The 19,761-nt window shown below is 52.0% G+C and overlaps 1 protein-coding gene across 5 annotated transcripts in view; it reads right to left on the reverse strand.

Moving 5' to 3' along the window:
• The window catches only part of wdr81 (WD repeat domain 81), a 30,618-nt gene that overhangs the window by 3,360 nt on the left and 7,497 nt on the right, over positions 1 to 19,761 (reverse strand). For 4 of the 5 annotated variants that reach the window (XM_078548320.1, XM_078548319.1, XM_078548322.1 and 1 more), the window contains exons 3-10: positions 19,653 to 19,760; positions 17,716 to 17,897; positions 12,035 to 12,216; positions 11,101 to 11,266; positions 9,124 to 9,274; positions 7,971 to 8,666; positions 4,416 to 4,561; positions 3,031 to 3,210 (exon numbers count right to left, since the gene is read on the reverse strand). In XM_078548320.1, coding sequence (XP_078404446.1) covers positions 3,031 to 3,210; positions 4,416 to 4,561; positions 7,971 to 8,666; positions 9,124 to 9,274; positions 11,101 to 11,266; positions 12,035 to 12,216; positions 17,716 to 17,897; positions 19,653 to 19,760 — 1,811 coding nt within the window. The remainder of the gene's footprint in view (positions 1 to 3,030; positions 3,211 to 4,415; positions 4,562 to 7,970; positions 8,667 to 9,123; positions 9,275 to 11,100; positions 11,267 to 12,034; positions 12,217 to 17,715; positions 17,898 to 19,652; position 19,761) is intronic. The other variant, XM_078548324.1, reaches the window with a different exon arrangement.

The raw sequence follows: 19,761 nt of genomic DNA on the forward strand, positions 1-19,761 counted from the left end.
TATTCCTTCAAGGCACAAAAACCCAAATAGAAAAGTCAGTCAACTGCAGCTAACAAAGAAAGTTAAGGATTGTATAAGATTAAAAGGAAAGGCTTATAAAGTTACCAGGAACAGTAGTAAACCTGAGGATTGGAGGGGGGTTTTAGAATCCAGCAAAGGAGGACCAAGAAACTGATAAAGAAAGAGAGAATAGAATATGAATTAAACTAGCAAAAAACATAAAAACAGACTGTAAAAGCTTCTATAGGTTTGTAGAAAGGAAACGTTTGGCGAAGACAAATGTGGGTCCAATACAGGCAGGTCAGGAGAATTCGTAATGGGGAGAAGAGAAATGGCAGAGAAGCTAAATGATTACTTTGTTTCTGTTTTCAGAGGAAGATACAGGAAATCTCCCAGAATTAGAGATCCAAGGGACTCGGGAGAATGAGAATTTGAAGGAAATTAGGATTAGTAAAAAGGTTGTATTGGAGAAATGAATGGGGCTGAAGGTTGTTAAGTCCCCAAGACCTGATATTCTGTATCCCAGACTGTTGAAAGAGGTTGCTTTAGAGATAGTGGATGCATTGTGATCATCTATCAAAATTCTATAGATTCTGGAATGGTTCCTGCAGATTGGAAGTGGCAAATGTCACCCCATTATTTAAGGAGGGAGGGAGAGAGAAAACAGGGAACTCCAGACCTGTTAGCCTTACATCAGGAGTAGGGAAAATGCTGGCATCTGTTTTAAAGGATGTGATTAATGGATACTTGGATAATCATGATCTGATTGGGCGTAGTCAGCATGAATTTATGAATGAGAAATCATGTTTGATGAACCTGTTGAAGTGTTTTGAGGATGTTACTAACAGAATTGATAAAGGGGAGTCGGTAGGCATAGTATACTTGGATTTTCAGAAGGCTTTTGATAACGTCCCCCACAGGAGGTTGATTAGCAAATTAAAAGCACATGGGATAGGAGGTAATATACTGGCATGGACTAAGGATTGGTTAACAGGCAGAAAACAGAGAGTAGGAATAGATAGGTCATTCTCGCATTGACAGGCTGTGACTAGTGGGGGGACCGCAAGGATCAGTACTTGGGCCCCAGCTGTTCACAATATATATCACTGATTTAGATGTGGGGACCAGATGTAATATTTCCAAGTTTGTGGATGGCACAAAGCTAGACAGGAATGTGTGTTGTGAGGAAGATGGAAAGCGGCTACAGGAGGATTTGGACAGACTTAGTGAGTGGGCAAGAACATGGCAGATGGAATATAATGTGGTGGAAAAATGTGAGGTTATCCACTTTGGTAGGAGGAGCAGATGTGCAGAGTATTTCCTAAACGGTTAGAGATTAGAAAGTGTAGATGTACAAAGGGACCTGGGTGTCCTTGTCCATAACTCACTGAAGGCTAACAGCAGGTGCAGCAGGCAATTAGGAAGGTTAATGGAATGTTAGCCTTTATCGCAAGAGGATTTGAGTACAGGAGTAGTGAAGTCTTGCTTCAATTGTATAGAAGCTTGGTTAGGCTGCACCTGGAGTACTGTGTGCAGTTTTTGCCTCCTTACCTCAGAAAGAATATTATTGCCATAGAGGAAGTGCAACAAAGGTTCACCAGATTTGTTCCGGGGATGGCAGGACTGTTTTATGAAGAGAGATTGGGGAAACTGGGCCTGTATTCTCTAGAGTTTCAAAGAATGAGAGGTGATCTCATTGAAACCTACAAAATACTTAAAGGAATAGGTAGATGCAGGTAAGGTGTTTCCCTGGTTGGGGAGTCTAGAACCAGGGGACACAATTTCAATATGAGGGGGAAGCCACTTACAACTGAGATGAGGAGAAATTTCTTTACTCAGAGGGTTGTGAATCTTTGGAATTCTCTACCCTAGAGGGCTGTGGAAGCTCAGTCATTGAGTATGTTTAAGGGAGAGATTGATAGATTTCTAAATATCAACGACATAAAGGGATATGGGGATAGTGTGGGGAAAAAGGCATTGAAGTGGATGATCAGCCATGATCATATTGCATAGCGGAGCAGGCTCGATGAGCTGAATGACCTACTCCTGCTCCTATGTTCACCCTCTCCAGAAGTTGCCTGGTTTTGACAGTTCTTTAAGCTCTGAGTATTCCTTCAATTCCCTTTGGAAAGTTACTATTCAATATGCTGCAAGACTCTAGCTCATTGGAGAAGAGTTTGTGGGTGGACATTGGTTAGTCTCAGGGAAAAGAGGGAGCAGTCATCAATCTGTGATCAGTACCATCAAACATTTCACAGGGAAATGGTTTAATGAAAGTTTTCCATCAATCCCCTTTCTGACCACCAATTCCCCAAGTGTGGAATGGTTCAGTGTTTGGAAAAAGGGGGGGTTGTGCGATTGCGTGGAGAAGGGTCCAGTGCCCAGGGTACAGTGTTTCACACAGAGTTTAGCAGCGGGATAGTCAGTGACTGTGCCAAAGATCAGTGCGAAAACCAGGGAATGATTCAGAGCAGAATGTCAGTGCCCAAGTCTGGGGTTGAAGGGGTAGGAGACAGTCCGGTCCCATTTCAAGCACCCTAGCCTCCCCCTCAGCCCCTGAAACCTGAGCAACGGGAGTTTTTAAACCAGGAGCTCAGGTTGGTAACTGCCACCAGCTCCGACCCAGTGACCTGAACAAGGCCAAGAGATCACCTTAGGTTTGTTTAACTTCACAGGTCAAGGACACTCATTGGGGCCCCATCCAGCTGCTCAGAGGCTCAGTCACACATACTTGAGTATTTCCTGTGTTGCGCGCTCAGTGAGCTGGGCAGTTGGCAGAGGCTATGCCAGGCTACAGGCTAACCCACCCCGAGCTTTGACTCACTGACCCCTGTGCCCTGGTCTGTGGGGTAATATCCCCGATGCAATGACCAGGGGTCCTGCACTGGGAGACAAGGTCTCCCATCAAGTGGGGGGGTCCCCACAACAGAAGATCTAGTCCCTCAACCCCTCCAGGTCCCACAGTGCAGTGACTACATCTCCCCCACATCCCCGGGGCCCCTTGGGACAGTGATAAGGCCCTTGACGTACCTTGAGTTGAAGGATGTCACTCTCATGTGCCTGCCACACTCTCATGATCAGACCAGTCCTGGTGTCCAGCAGGTAAATATAGCCCGATGAGAATCCCACAGCAACGGAGCGGCCGCTTGGACTGACTGCCATGCAGCGAATCAGCCCCGCCGTCATACTGCTGTTCAGTCTGAATTCATGCTGCAAAACAAGTCCCAAAATGGTGATGCCCAGGGATCGACTCGAACCAAACATTCATCTCACTGAATCTTAATGAGCTGCAAACTCCACAGCACAAGACAAGACAAGGTGATTTAGAGAGGGACAAATCATACCCAGTGCAACACTGCCCCCTCGCCACAGCCCAAATTCCACAAGATTGTAGCACAGCGACCAGTAGCAGGAACCCCGGTTGATTTCTCCTCTCTACAAGCCAGGAACTCCCTCAGCACTGACCCTCCGACAGTGCGGCGCTCCCTCGGCACTGACCCTCCGACAGTGCGGCGCTCCCTCGGCACTGACCCTGCGACAGTGCGGCGCTCCCTCGGCACTGACCCTGCGACGCTCCCTCGGCACTGACCCTGCGACAGTGCGGTACTCCCTCAGTACTGACCCTGCGACACCCCCTCAGTACTGACCCTGCGACAGTGCGGTACTTCCTCAGTACTGACCCTGCGACAGTGCGGTACTCCCTCAGTACTGACCCTGTGACACTCCCTCAGTACTGACCCTCCGACAGTGCAGCACTCCCTCAGTACTGACCCTCCGACAGTGCGGCACTCCCTCAGTACTGACCCTCCGACAATGCGGCACTCCCTCAGTACTGACCCTCCGACAGTGCGGCACTCCCTCAGTACTGACCCTCCGACAATGCGGCACTCCCTCAGTACTGACCCTCTGACAATGCGGCACTCCCTCAGTACTGACCCTCCGACAGTGCGGCACTCCCTCAGTACTGACCCTCCGACAATGCGGCACTCCCTCAGTACTGACCCTCCGACAATGCGGCACTCCCTCAGTACTGACCCTCCGACAATGCGGCACTCCCTCAGTACTGACCCTCCGACAATGCGGCACTCCCTCAGTACTGACCCTCCGACAATGCGGCACTCCCTCAGTACTGACCCTCCGACAGTGCGGCACTCCCTCAGTACTGACCCTCCGACAGTGCGGCACTCCCTCAGTACTGACCCTCCGACAATGCGGCACTCCCTCAGTACTGACCCTCCGACAATGCGGCACTCCCTCAGTACTGACCCTGCGACAGTGTGGCGCTCCCTCAGCACTGACCCTCTGAGTGTTGAAGAGGGAGGTTTGGAGGCCTTGGGGATGGAACGTGTGGACAGACTTTGGGGAGGGGGTAGCTGGATGAGGTTTTAGTGCCCAGGGAGAGGGCTGGTGTGCACCTGTAGTCCTGGTTTCCGGGGGTCGATGAAGTGCAGCACAGAGTCCGCTGTCCCAGTGATGATGCTGCAGTGCGGAGCTGGCATGGAGGTGACAGCAGTGACTGGATTCCGAGAGTCAAAGGCATCAAAAATCCTGATCGGCCTCCCTGGAAAAGAGAGTTGGGCCGGTCAGGAACTGTGCTCCGAACTCGGGGGTCGTGAATAATTGTCCGGAGACCCGAACCTGTATGGAAACCTGTGGAGCCTGACTACAAAGCCATGTTTCCCTACATCCACACACCCAGCCCCACTCCCCCATTGACTCCCCATGGCCACACCCAGCCCCGCCCCCCCATTTCCGCCAATGCCCCGCCCGCCCAGCCAACAGGCCCCACTCCCCCCATGGCCCTCGGCCCCCCCATACCCCCCCCACTCACTCAGGGCCTCTCCTGGCTGACGCTGGAACAGCAGGGCACGGAATTGAAACAAACCATCAGCCAATCAGAAACCAAACAGGGCGCAGCCCATTTGCCCCAAACCCCTCAGCTCCCAAAACACAACCCACCCCCTCATTCAGCCCCCGGTCCACACGCGCACGGTTACACACCCAGGCTGACACACATGCATGCCCCACACCCACACGCATGCCCCACACCCACACGCACGCCCCACACACGCACGCCCCACACACGCACGCCCCACACACGCACGCCCCACACACGCACGCCCCACACACGCACGCCCCACACGCGCACGCCCCACACGCGCACGCCCCACACGCGCACGCCCCACACGCGCACGCCCCACACGCGCACGCCCCACACGCGCACGCCCCACACGCGCACGCCCCACACGCGCACGCCCCACACACACGCACGACACAATCACGCACGCACGCCCCACACACACACGCATGCACGTCCCACACACACGCACGCACCACACAATCACGCTCCACACAGACACGCACGCACCCCACACCCCACACACACGCACGACACAATCACGCACGCACGCCCCACACACACACATGCACGTCCCACACAATCACGCTCCACACACACACACACACACGACACAATCACACACGCCCCACACACACGCACGCACCACACAATCACGCCCCACACACACGCACGCACCACACACACGCACGCCACAATCATGCCCTGCACACACGCACGCACCACACACACGCCCCACACCCCACACACACGCACCACACAATCACGCCCCACACACACGCACGCCACAATCACGCCCCGCACACACGCACACCCCACACACACGCATGCCACAATCACGCACGCACGACACACACATACATACCACACAATCACGCTCCACACACACACGCATGCACGACACAATCACGCACGCTCCACACACACACGCATGCACTCCCCACACAATCACACGTACCACACGCACGCCCCCACACGCCCCACGCACACCCACACGCCACATGCCCACCCCACACCCCACACGCCCACCCCACACCCCACACGCCCACCCCACACCCCACACGCCCACCCCACACCCCTACCCCACACCCCACACGCCCACCCCACACCCCACGCCACACGCCCACCCCACACGCCACACGCCCACCCCACACGCCACCCCCACACGCACACGCCACCCCCACATGCACACGCCACCCCCACACACGCCACCCTCACACACGCGCATGCCCCACACACACACACACACGCCACACGCCCCCCACACACGCCACACGCCCCCCCACACACGCCACACGCCCCCCCACACACGCCACACGCCCCCCACACACACGCCACACGCCCCCCACACACACGCCACACGCCACCCCCACACACGCCACACGCCACCCCCACACACACGCCACCCCCACACACACGCCACCCCCACACACACGCCACCCCCACACACACGCCACCCCCACACACACGCCACCCCCACACACGCCCCCCACACACGCCACACGCCCCCCCACACACGCCACACGCCCCCCCACACACGCCACACGCCCCCCCACACACGCCACACGCCCCCCCACACACGCCACACGCCCCCCCACACACGCCACACGCCCCCCCACACACGCCACACGCCCCCCCACACACGCCACACGCCCCCCCACACACGCCACACGCCCCCCCACACACGCCACACGCCCCCCCACACACGCCACACGCCCCCCCACACACGCCACACGCCCCCCCACACACGCCACACGCCCTCCCACACACGCCACACGCACCCCCACACACGCCACACGCACCCCCACACACGCCACACGCACCCCCACACACGCCACACGCACCCCCACACACACGCCACACGCACCCCCACACACACGCCACACGCACCCCCACACACACGCCACACGCACCCCCACACACGCCCCACACACATGCCACACACACACACGCCCCACACACACACACACACGCCCCACACACACACACACACGCCCCACACACACACACACACGCCCCACACACACACACACACACACACACGCCCCACACACACACACACACACACACACACACACGCCCCACACACACACACACACACACACACACACACACACACACACGCCCCCCACACACACACACGCCCCACACACACACACACACACGCCCCACACACACACACACGCCCCACACACACACACACGCCCCACACACACACACACGCCCCACACACACACACACACACACGCCCCACACACACACACACACACACGCCCCACACACACACACACGCCCCACACACACACACACGCCCCACACACACACACACGCCCCACACACACACACACGCCCCACACACACACACACGCCCCACACACACACACACGCCCCACACACACACACACGCCCCACACACACACACGCCCCACACACACACACACGCCCCACACACACACACACGCCCCACACACACACACACGCCCCACACACACACACACGCCCCACACACACACACACGCCCCACACACACACACACGCCCCACACACACACACACGCCCCACACACACACACACGCCCCACACACACACACACACACACACACACGCCCCACACACACACACACACACACACACGCCCCACACACACAAACACACACACGCCCCACACAAACACACACACACCCCACACACACACCCCACACACACACAAACACACACACACAAACACACACACACACACCCCACACACACACACACACCCCACACACACACCCCACACACACACCCCACACACCCCACACACACACCCCACACACACACCCCACACACACACACCCCACACACACACACACACCCCACACACACACACCCCACACACACACACACACACACACACCCCACACACACACACACACACACCCCACACACACACACACACCAAAATGTCTCTAGGTTTTGTTAATGACGCAGCCAAACCAATTTCCTCTCTACTTTTCAGGAACACGGAGCAGAAACAAAAAACTGCTGCTGCCTCAGCGGAGAGCACAGTCAGAGCAGGACACTTCTGGGTTACTGCAGGATGAGTATTCCTCACTTTATCTGTTACTCTCACCTGTGAACTGGTCCCAGAGGTGAACAGACCCATCACAGCTCACCACCTGTTGCAGGGCCTCTGCCTGCTGGACATAGAAGACAGATTTCCTATGCTCGGAGTAGGTTAACCGTGGCTCCATCTCTCTGGTGCCGTCGCCATAGTTATAGAGAGGCCACAGGCGCACTGTCTTGTCCCGACTCGCGCTCAGGAAGAAATCCTCACCACTCAAGGTGGACAGGCATTTGATGGTGCCCGAGTGGCCGGTGAAGTGCTGCAGCCGGATCTGATGGAAACAGAAGCGCGTATCGTACTGGCTCAGGCCAATCTCGTACTGCCAATACGCCAGCCAGTTCCCACACAGCATCCTGGCGCTCCGGGGCAGCTCCTGCTTCAGGGAGCCATCCTCCTCCGACCCCCCGAATCCCAGGGTGTTCGGGCTCTGCTTCACTTGGGCCGAGCGCTGACCCTCCGACGCGGTGTCCTGCGGGATCTCAATGCGGTTTCCCACGGTCACGCTCCCGAACGTCCCGCTCACTCTGTCATCTCCCACCAGAGTATCCCGCAGGGAGAGAGCAAAACCCTTCTGCTGATGGGCCTCTGGAGAGGTCGGCTGCGATGACTCAGGACTCCGCACGCTGACTGTTTCCTGGTACAGGGTCACCAGCTTCCACACATGATCGTGATTCGGCAAAACATTCTTAATAATCGAATCGCCTGCGAACAGCAAAAGAGGTCAACAGCCAAGGTCGGTTTTACAGGCGGTTAGAACACGCGTCCTCTCACACAGGGAGAAAACCGACAGAGACAGGCGGGGGAGGAAGGAGAGGGGGAGGCAGGGCTGCAGAGAAAGGAGGAACAGGGAGTCAGGGAAATGCTGGGACACACGACGAGATGTGACTGGGAGAGAGAGTTCCTAAACGCCCCTCCCAAAAGCCAATTACAAACTTCCTTGTGAAAATATGAGGGTGAAAGAAAGAGTGAGAAACCGCAGGTGAGAGAAGAGAGCAGCAGCACAAAACACAGCTCGCTTTCAAATGACCCCCTCACGGCCGTCCGCTCAGACACTCATTTCTCACTCGCTAGGATGGGGCTCAATGATCTTGAGCCAGTCCCTCCTCCCCCATCCCTCCACCACGCTCTCCCTCCAGGCCCTGCCCCTGCTTGTCCTCACCAATCAGGCAGTTGAAAGGGATGTAGGCGGAATAGGCCATCTCCAGACTGAACACCACCTCCAGCTCTTCCAGAGCAGCAAGATCCCAGCCCAGTTCAGTCCCATCCGACAGGCCTGCCAATCCGACTCCGGAGTTTTCACTCACTCCCATCTGTAGAGATAACACAAATCACAGGGAATGTGGAGATTCCTAAGGGACAGGGAAAGACCTTGCATTTTATTCACCCATAGTCGCTGACACAGCGTGGGACTGGTGGACTGATACCTCCTGGCACTGGTTACTAGAAGAGCAAGTTTCTCACTATCCCTCCCAACACTGAGACCCAGAAAGAGTTCACCCACAAAGGACATTCCACACAACCCGAGTGGGGATCAGCAATGACAAACTAGATAATCATCTTACCAAGCTGCAGCTTCAAAGAAAAACTACGTCAGGAGGTCCCATAGCATTTTACAGCACTCCCTCAGTACTGACCCTCCAACAGTGCTGCACTGCCTCCGTACTGACCCTCCGACAGTGCAGCACTCCCTCCGTACTGACCCTCCGACAGTGCAGCACTCCCTCAGTACTGACCCTCCGACAGTGCAGCACTCCCTCCGTACTGGCCCTCCGACAGTGCAGCACTCCCTCCGTACTGGCCCTCCGACAGTGCAGCACTCCCTCCGTACTGGCCCTCCGACAGTGCAGCACTCCCTCCGTACTGGCCCTCCGACAGTGCAGCACTCCCTCCGTACTGGCCCTCCGACAGTGCAGCGCTCCCTCAGTACTGACCCTCCGACAGTGCAGCGCTCCCTCAGTACTGACCCTCCGACAGTGCAGCACTCCCTCAGTACTGACCCTCCGACAGTGCAGCACTCCCTCCGTACTGACCCTCCGACAGTGCAGCACTCCCTCAGTACTGACCCTCCGACAGTGCAGCACTCCCTCAGTACTGACCCTCCGACAGTGCAGCACTCCCTCAGTACTGACCCTCCGACAGTGCAGCACTCCCTCAGTACTGACCCTCCGACAGTGCAGCACTCCCTCAGTACTGACCCCCCGACAGTGCAGCACTCCCTCAGTACTGACCCTCTGCCAGTGCAGCACTCCCTCAGTACTGACCCTCTGACAGTGCAGCACTCCCTCAGTACTGACCCTCCGACAGTGCAGCACTCCCTCAGTACTGACCCTCTGACAGTGCAGCACTCCCTCAGTACTGACCCTCCGACAGTGCAGCACTCCCTCAGTACTGACCCTCTGACAGTGCAGCACTCCCTCAGTACTGACCCTCCGACAGTGCAGCACTCCCTCAGTACTGACCCTCTGACAGTGCAGCACTCCCTCAGTACTGACCCTCCGACAGTGCAGCACTCCCTCAGTACTGACCCTCCGACAGTGCAGCACTCCCTCAGTACTGACCCTCTGACAGTGCAGCACTCCCTCAGTACTGACCCTCTGACAGTGCAGCACTCCCTCAGTACTGACCCTCCGACAGTGCAGCACTCCCTCAGTACTGACCCTCCGACAGTGCAGCACTCCCTCAGTACTGACCCTCCGACAGTGCAGCACTCCCTCAGTACTGACCCTCCGACAGTGCAGCACTCCCTCAGTACTGACCCTCCGACAGTGCAGCACTCCCTCAGTACTGACCCTCTGACAGTGCAGCACTCCCTCAGTACTGACCCTCTGACAGTGCAGCACTCCCTCAGTACTGACCCTCCGACAGTGCAGCACTCCCTCAGTACTGACCCTCCGACAGTGCAGCACTCCCTCAGTACTGACCCTCCGACAGTGCAGCACTCCCTCAGTACTGACCCTCCGACAGTGCAGCACTCCCTCAGTACTGCCCTGGGAGTGCCCGCCTGAATTTTTATTTTCAGTCTCTGGAGTTGGATTGGAACCCACATCCTTCTGACTCAAGTGACGAGAGAGATCCCATTGAGCCGGGGTTGATCATTAGCTGCACATGGAGCGGGCGTTATCAGAGAGCAACCTACCCTATGCTTCAGGTCAGAAACGACGGAGAATCCCTGAAAGAATCGACGCAGTGTCTCACTCATGTGCTGAGTCACCATCTCCTGTCCGATTCTCAGACACACCAGCGCGATGAGGCTGAGGGTCTTCACACAGAGTGCCATGCGAGCCTGTGCTCTGCTGGGGAAACTGAGACACACATACTGGTTACAGGGACCCCCCAGAATCCAGACCCCCCACCCACACCCCACTCCATCACTGTCCCCATCACACACTCCCAGGACGGGTACAGCACGGGGTTAGATACAGAGTAAAGCTTCCTCTACGCTGTCCCCATCAAACACTCCCAGGACAGGTACAGCATGGGGTTAGATACAGAGTAAAGCTCCCTCTACACTGTCCCCATCAAACACTCCCAGGACAGGTACAGCACGGGGTTAGATACAGAGTAAAGCTCCCTCTACACTGTCCCCATCAAACACTCCCAGGACAGGTACAGCACGGGGTTAGATACAGAGTAAAGCTCCCTCTACACTGTCCCCATCAAACACTCCCAGGACAGGTACGGTACGGGGTTAGATACAGAGTAAAGCTCCCTCTACACTGCCCTCAATTCTAATCGCAGAAATGCCCTGACCAGCATCAACTGCCTTTCTGCCATTTCTCCCAGCAGCTCACATCCTGTGTGGAGTTTCCAACCCACCCTGGCCATTGGTGGATTCGGGTCGCTGGCGATTTGGGCCCACGTTTACTGAGCCAATCCAGAGGCTTCTCTGTTGGGACTTGTACAGAAAGTAGACGAGATTCAGTGTCTGGCCTGGAGTTAATCTCAGCCCTCGAGGGTGAAGGCTGGTACCTAACTCTGCACTGCTCTGTGAAGCAGTGTTGGAGGTTAATTAATGTTCCTGTGAGAGAGCCAGATGGATTCCCCGAGGGGTGTCCAGGCGTTGGACCCACCTGGTGTTTGGGGAGGTGAGCACCTCCAGCACAGGAAGAAGCACATCCTGGTTAATCTTGGGCAGCACGTCCATTAAGGTGGTGTCAGACAGGTAAACAATGATCTTCTGTGTCAGGACCATAGCTGACAGCAACCCCGCCTCCTTCCGACTGTTCAGCCGCCAGCTGTTGCTGGGGCCAACCTGCAGGGTCAGAGGTCAAACCAGCATCAATTCCCTTGGCCACAGCAAGTGGTCCCTCAAAGTGGTGAAATGACCTTAAGCCAGTGTCGTACAATGGACTAGTAACTAGCCACATATGGCAAATTGAGAATCCAGATGTGTTTAATTACATTGCTAATTCACAAAAAATAAAAGAATTAATAATAGACACCCTTGCTGGTCATGTGACCTCAATAGACATTGGCATGGGGTGTATGTGTGAACTTTAACCTGTTTGTGCATTTGTTGGTAAAACAGCAGGAGGAAAAGCAGTGTGTGTTAATTGTATATCCATTAATTGTATGGAGGTGGTGGATATTAACTGGGGATTCACTCGTGCTCCTGTATAAAGATCAGGGTGAAACTGTGGTTGTTGGGCGAGGAGGTGCATTCTTGTAATGCGTAAATCTGAGATAAAGGCTAATGAAAGTGTGTAAAGATTGGCTCCAGTTCCATCCCTCACCACCTAGATTTCTGGATTATTCCGGTGTGCGGGTGTTTTTTGTCATCGCAACTGCTTTGGGTCCTCGGTCACTGAATGGTGGGATATTTGTTTACCTTATTGTGCGAGTGTGAGAGAGGCATTTCCTACTCAAATTAGTGCAAGTGGTTCAAACAACTGTTAACGTCGCATCACCAGATTGTGTTCAGTGATTCTGGTTGGCTCCAGAACATGCTGTTCGAAGAAACTATCCCAGAAACATTCTACAAACTCCTCATCTAGGCTACCTTTGTCCATCTGACTTTTCCAGTCGATATATAAATTAAAATCTCCCATGATTATCACTGTGCCTTTCTGACAAGCTCCCATTATTTCTTCCTTTATGCTCAACCCTACCATGTGGTTACTATTAGGGGGCCTGTACATGACTCCCACAAGTGACTTCTTGCCTTTAGCATTTCCCAGCTCTACACAAACCATTTCCACATCCTGGTTTCCTGAATTTAGGTCATCCCTCTCTATCGTGCTAATACCATCATTAACTAACAGAGCCATCCCTCCACCTTTCCCTCACTTCCTGTCCTTCCTAAATATCCTGTACCCCTCAATATTCAGGACCCAATCCATGTCCTCCTGCAGCCATGTCTCCGTAATGGCTATCAAATCGTAATTATATATCTCTACGGACACTCTCAGTTCATCTGTTTTGTTTCGAATGCTTTGTACATTCAGATGCAGAGCCTTTAGTTTTATCCTAATTCTTTTTATAATCTCACGTCTCATCAGTTAACTTACTGTTAGATTTGTTCTCTCTATCCCTTCCTCTCACGGTCTATTTCCCATAATAATATCTTTCTCTCTTGCCTTGTCTCTAATCTTTGATTTACCACATCTTCCCAAATTTGATCCTTTTCCCCCACTACTTACATCCTTTCACATCCTCTTCCAGCAAAACTCTCATCAACCTCAGATTTAAAATTACTAATCGACTTCCAGCATCTACAGCTTCTTGTGGGAGAGTTTTCAACACTTGTATCACCTTTGAACTTCTCTCCTGAATGTCCTGGCTTAGATTTTAAGGTTATGTCCCTGTACTGCTCTATCAGCAGAAAATCGTCATCTATCTACCTTATAGATTCCTTTAAAACTCAATCAAATCACCACTTAACCATCTGTCTTCTAGGGAACAAGCTTAGTTTATGTAATCTCTCCTCATAATCTAACCCTTGGAGCCCTGGGAATGCTCTGGTGGATCTGTGCTAGACTCCACCCAAGATCAACATATCCCAATGTACGGTACCCACAACTGTACACAGCTCTTCAGATGCAGTCTAACCAGGGCTTTGTATATAGCTGTAGCAAAACTGCCTCCTCTTTATATCTCAACTCTCTCTTTATAAAGGGTAACATTTGGCACTTATTTCAAGAGGACTAGAATATAAAAGCAGGGATGTGCTGCTGAGGCTTTATAAGGCTCTGGTCAGACCACATTTAGAATATTGTGAGCAATTTTGGGCCCCGTATCTCAGGAAGGATGTACTGGCCCTGGAGAGGGTCCAGAGGAGGTTCACGAGAACGATCCCAGGAATGAAAGGCTTAACATATGAGGAACGTTTGAGGACTCTGGGTCTAAACTCGATGGAGTTTAGAAGGATGAGGGGGGACCTGATTGAAACTTACAGAATACTGAAAGGCCTGGATAGAGTGGACGTGGGGAAGATGTTTCCATTAGTAGGAGAGACTAGGACCCGAGGGCACAGCCTCAGAGTAAAGGGAAGGCCTTTTAGAACAGAGATGAGGAGAAACTTCTTTAGCCAGACAGCGGTGAATCTATGGAATTCATTGCCACAGAAGGCTGTGGAGGCCAGGTCATTGAGTGTATTTAAGACCGAGATAGATAGGTTCTTGATTGGTAAGGGGATCAAAGGTTACGGGGAGAAAGCAGGAGAATGGGGTTGAGAAACTTATCAGCCATGATTGAATGGCGGAGCAGACTCGATGGGCCGAATGGCCTAATTTCTGCTCCTATGTTTTATGGTCTTATTCCATGAACTTTTCTGTTTTATTTTGTACCCGTCCATTATTTGAGTCCTCTGTGTACATGGATCCCTCAATCTCTTTGGATCCCCACTGTTCCCAGCTTTTCACCATTTGAATAATATTTGGATCTTTTTTGGTGCAAAATCGATGATCTCACCCTCACCTTCATTGAAATCCATCTCCAGTTTCACCCACTTACTCCATCCATCAACATCTCTTTGTCATTTTATGTTCCTGTCTATTCTATTTACTGAACCGCCATAAAAGTAGCTTTGAAGTGCAGTAACTTGTAATGTTGGAAATGCGGCAGCTAATCCACACACAGCAAGATCCCACAAACAGCAATGTGATTATGACCAGCTTGGACTGAGGGGTAAATACTGGCCAGGACACTGGGGCAAATTTCGCTGTTCTTCTTCAAAGTGCAATGGAACCTGACAGGGCAGACTGGCCTTGGTTTCAAATCTTGAACATATGAACATACGAACAAGGAGGAGTAGGCCATTCAGCCCCTCGAACCTGCTTCGCCATTTAATACGATCATGGCTGATCTGAAAGACAGCACCTCTGACGGTCCAGCATTCCCCCAGGACCGCAGAGCATTATATGCATCTTGTGCTCAAGTTACTGGAATGGTACTTGAATCCACAACATTCTGCCTCCGGGGTGAGTGTGCTACTCACTGATCCACTGCTCTCAAGTGAAAGAGTTTTAATGTCCTGGTCTGTGATCAATACTCTCAGCCCTCAGGCAATGCCTGGCTTAACTTGCCTTCCCTACATTGAAGCAATATTATTCCATCCTATCTGTACTGAAAATTGATTGTGAACAAACTCTTAGATACCTGCAGCCAGGACGGACAGGTATCTACACCCAATACACAATTAGCTGGTTATGTCCATGGCTGAGGTCAGAGCACAACAAGGGCTGATTCATTGCAGAAGTTTCTGAGGAACTGAAATCCCACAGCTCTCACCAGCAGCAGCACTACGCCATAGTGAGAAAGCTCTCCACATGCCCTGACTGCAGTGTTGGATCTGATCTGTCTGCTCCGGTCCTCCTGCACCTATGGAAGCCCCGGGGTAATATTTTTACCTCAGCAGGTGGGTGGGCGGGCACGCATCTGACCCCCGCTCGAGCATAAAATGACGCGGGTTGACGTCAGGCGAGCGCCCCGACATTAACGCGCAGTCATGTGATATTTCAGTTGGTGGGCGTGGGCGGGATCAGCAGGGCGCCCGCCGACAATTAAACGGCCTGTTAAAACCATTAAAGTCTTAATGAACTTACATTTTTTGCTGCCTGTCCAGCCTTATGGTTGGCGGGCAGGCTAAAAGGCCAAGCAGCTTTTGCACTTTTTAGGAAACCTCATCCACGGGCGGGTTGAGGTTTCCAAGAGCAAATAAAAATAAAATAAAAGTTTTTAAATTTATTTAATAATATGTCTCTGCTCATGTGACAGAGTCACACGAGGAGACATGTTTTATAATAATTTATGAGCCTTTATTTATTTTTCTGAAAACTCTTCATCTCTGAGGTAGTGTGATGTGAACAACACTAGAGCATGGATGGGTATACAGAAGAGGAGGTACCTGTCTCCAGGCACACACTATGAAGCAGCAGACATAACCATTGACGGTACCAGTCTCGAGGCTGTATAAAAACCCTCACACCTTGATAATGTGCTCTCTAGTGATGCCACTATTCGTAAAGATATCAGTGCACGCATCTTGAAAGCAAGTTCTGCCTAGAGCCAATTCCATGATCGTGTCTGGAAACAGCATGGCATTAAACTGAAGACTAAAATCAAACTCTATCATGCCATTGTCCTTACCAATTGGCCTAGAATCCTGGGTCTGTGAAAGGCACCACATCAAAGCTCTGGAACGCTTCCACCAAAGATACCCGAGGTCCATCATGAGCATTCGATGACAGAACAAAATCACAAACAATGAGGTCCTTCATCGTGCTGGGCTCAACAGCATGGAGACCACCCTCCAGAAAATTCAACCTCAATGGGTAGGCCGTCTCTCCCACATGGACGATTACAGAATCCCCAAACAGATCTTTTATGGGGAACTGACATCAAGGTGGTCAGTACAAATGATACAAGGACACCCTAAAAAAGAGCCTTACAAACTTCTGCCTTGTAGACCATCTCTTTAGGGAAAGCTGATCGACCCATATGGAGGCAAGCACTGAAATTTTGTTCAGTATGCTTCAAGGGCCATCTACATCAAATTCGTAACATCCAGCATGCCCAGAGGAAGGCCAGAGGTGGCACAGCTGCAGAAGCTCCCCCAAGCAGGACCTATGATGACGTGAATTGCCAGTTCTGTGAACAAACATGCTGATCCTGCATCAGACTCTTCAGTCAAGGGAAGACCCACAGAAGATGATTAAATTACTAAACCAAAAACAAAAACTGCCGGAAAAACTCAGCAGGTCTGACAGCATCTGTGGAGAGGAAGACAGAGTCAACATTTTGAGTCCGTATGACTCTTCGTCAGATGAAATTACTGACAGCTTGGATATACTCGAACAATGAGAGTTGAGTATCATGTGGCTCAGTGTCAAATTCTGTCTGATTAAGTTACTGAGAAGCTCCTTGGGACGTTTCACGACATTAAAAGATGCTATATCAGTGCAAGCTGCTGTTTATATTGTGAGCCTCTGTCAGGTAGAGAGGAGAAGCCTCCAGTTCCTAATAATGAAATTTTGAGGCCAGATATATTCCAGTAAACAAAATATCTCTGTCCATCCAAGACTATGGGCAGGTAAAGGCACACTCTAGATCGTAAGGGACATCAAGGCCCCTTACAGAGTGGCCTGTGATAACCAAAACCCAATACAACAGGTTAGAAAGGGCATCAATAACAGTTTAAGGCAAAACACAACATTCCCCTCTCCTCCCACTCGGCGCTCTCTCAAAAACATACACTGGTGAAAGTCAGCTTGGGAGAAGATGAGAGTCTGAAACTTGCCTATTTTGACCTTACCACATAGGCGATGTAAATGAGGCACTGATATGTAAGCACTGGCTCCCCATACAACTGAGCCACATACATCAGACATTCCAAGACCGGTTTCGCAATCAGGTCCCCCAGCACTGGCCGCCTCTCGTAGATATTCCCAACATGACTGTCATCACCCATCGACACAAACTGATGTTTCTCACAACCTGCAGGGAGGTGAAGGTCAGGATTCAAATTAATTCCATTCATTTCAGCTGGGTGTAAGGCTGTGAGTTAAACATTACAGGGGGATATCATTGTTTCAGTTACCCTGCTTGGCCCACCCCAGCCCTCCCCCATCCAGCGTTTAAGACAAAGCAACAATTGAAGCCACACTCATTACCAGCAGCTGATCCCCTGGGTTCCCATCCCCATCCACACTCGGAATCAATCCCACATTCTACATGGAGCCCATTAGCTCGAAGATTCTGTCAGAGTGTGGTCGAAAACTCACTCTCCAACACAGTGAAGCTGGAACAAGAAACTCAACCCCACCAGGTCCAACCCCAACATATCCTTGCACTATTCACCAGAGTCCAACATTGAACTCCCTGTTCAATCCCTCCCCCCACTCACCCTAAACACTCCCTTCCTTCCTCCCACCATCACCGACGCACAGTAGCAGCAGTGTGTGTACCAACTACAAGATGCACTGCAGGAATTCACCAAGGCTCCTTCGACAGCACCTTCCAAACCCACGGCCATTACCACCTAGAAGGACAAGGGCAGCAGGCACATGGGAACACCTCCAACTGGAAGTTCCCCTCCATTCAATCACCATCCTGACTTGGAAATATATCACTGTTCCTTCACTGTCACTGGGTCAAAATCCTGGAACTCTTTTCCTAACAGCACTGTGGGTGTACCTACACCACATGGACCGCAGCGGCTCAAGAAGACAGCTCACCACCACCTTCTCACTAGAAAAGAGAAGGCTGAGGAGTGACCCAATCAAAATTTTTTAATTATAAAAGGGCTTGATATGTTAAACTTTGAGACATTTCATTTACTTGTGGGGGAGTCTAGAACCAAGGGCCATCAATATAAGACAGTCACTAATAAATCCAATAGGGAATCAGGAGAAACTTCTTTACCCAGAGAGTGGGGAGAATGTGGAACTCACTCCCACAGGGAGTGGTTACATTGAATACTATAGACACACTTAGGGGGAAGCTGGATAAGCACATGAGGGAGAAAGGAATAGAAGTTCATGGGGATTGGGTGAGATGAAATAGGGTGAGAGGAGGCTCATGTGCAGGATAAACACAATGGAATAGACCAGATGGGCTGAATGGCCTGTTTCTGTGCTGACAATGCTGGATAAACGCGGAGCACAGAGAGTTTCTGCAATTCTGAATCTACTTCAGCCAGCAGTTCAGAGAATGAGAAGTGAAATGGGAGGGGAGGAGCTTACAATCAGAGTGCCTCAAAATTTCAAATGGGCACCCTTCCCCCAACTGAATACAGACTGACCATTCCACTGGAGACATGACCTTTGACCTGTAAAGCTAGCGAGTCTCAGCATGGTTCATCGGGGCTGCTGTATCACTCAGTCACTCACTGGGATTGTTACACTCCCAACTCCACACACACGGCACACACACTCCATCACCAGATTTCAAAACTGCAGCAACAAGGGAGCCACAGAAGGTGTCAGCAACACTATCCTGCCCTAATGATGAGGTTAATGGGTCTCAAACTTCAAAAGGATTTTTTTTTAAAGTAAAGGCCAATCAAGAGGGTTTTGGAGCTTCTATAAGCTTAGGCCACAGCTAAGGCCATAACCTGCCATCACCATGGTTACTGCAGGAAGTTCAAACAGGTGGGAACAACTGTAAGATTATAGAACATGTTTAAACCAAGAAAGTCATTGGAAATTCAACAACAGCTCGATGGGATTGGGTCTGAAAGGGTTAAATTACCAAAGTAGCAGCTGATGAGCAGACGCAGGAGATTGCGGACAATATATCTGGAGCTGAGCGTTGGTCCGAGCCTCGCTGACAACCATTTCACTGTCTTACAGGCTGTGTC

The sequence above is a fragment of the Cetorhinus maximus genome, chromosome 9 (genome assembly GCF_964194155.1).
Source record: "Cetorhinus maximus chromosome 9, sCetMax3.hap1.1, whole genome shotgun sequence".
Classification (NCBI taxonomy): Eukaryota; Metazoa; Chordata; class Chondrichthyes; order Lamniformes; family Cetorhinidae; genus Cetorhinus; species Cetorhinus maximus.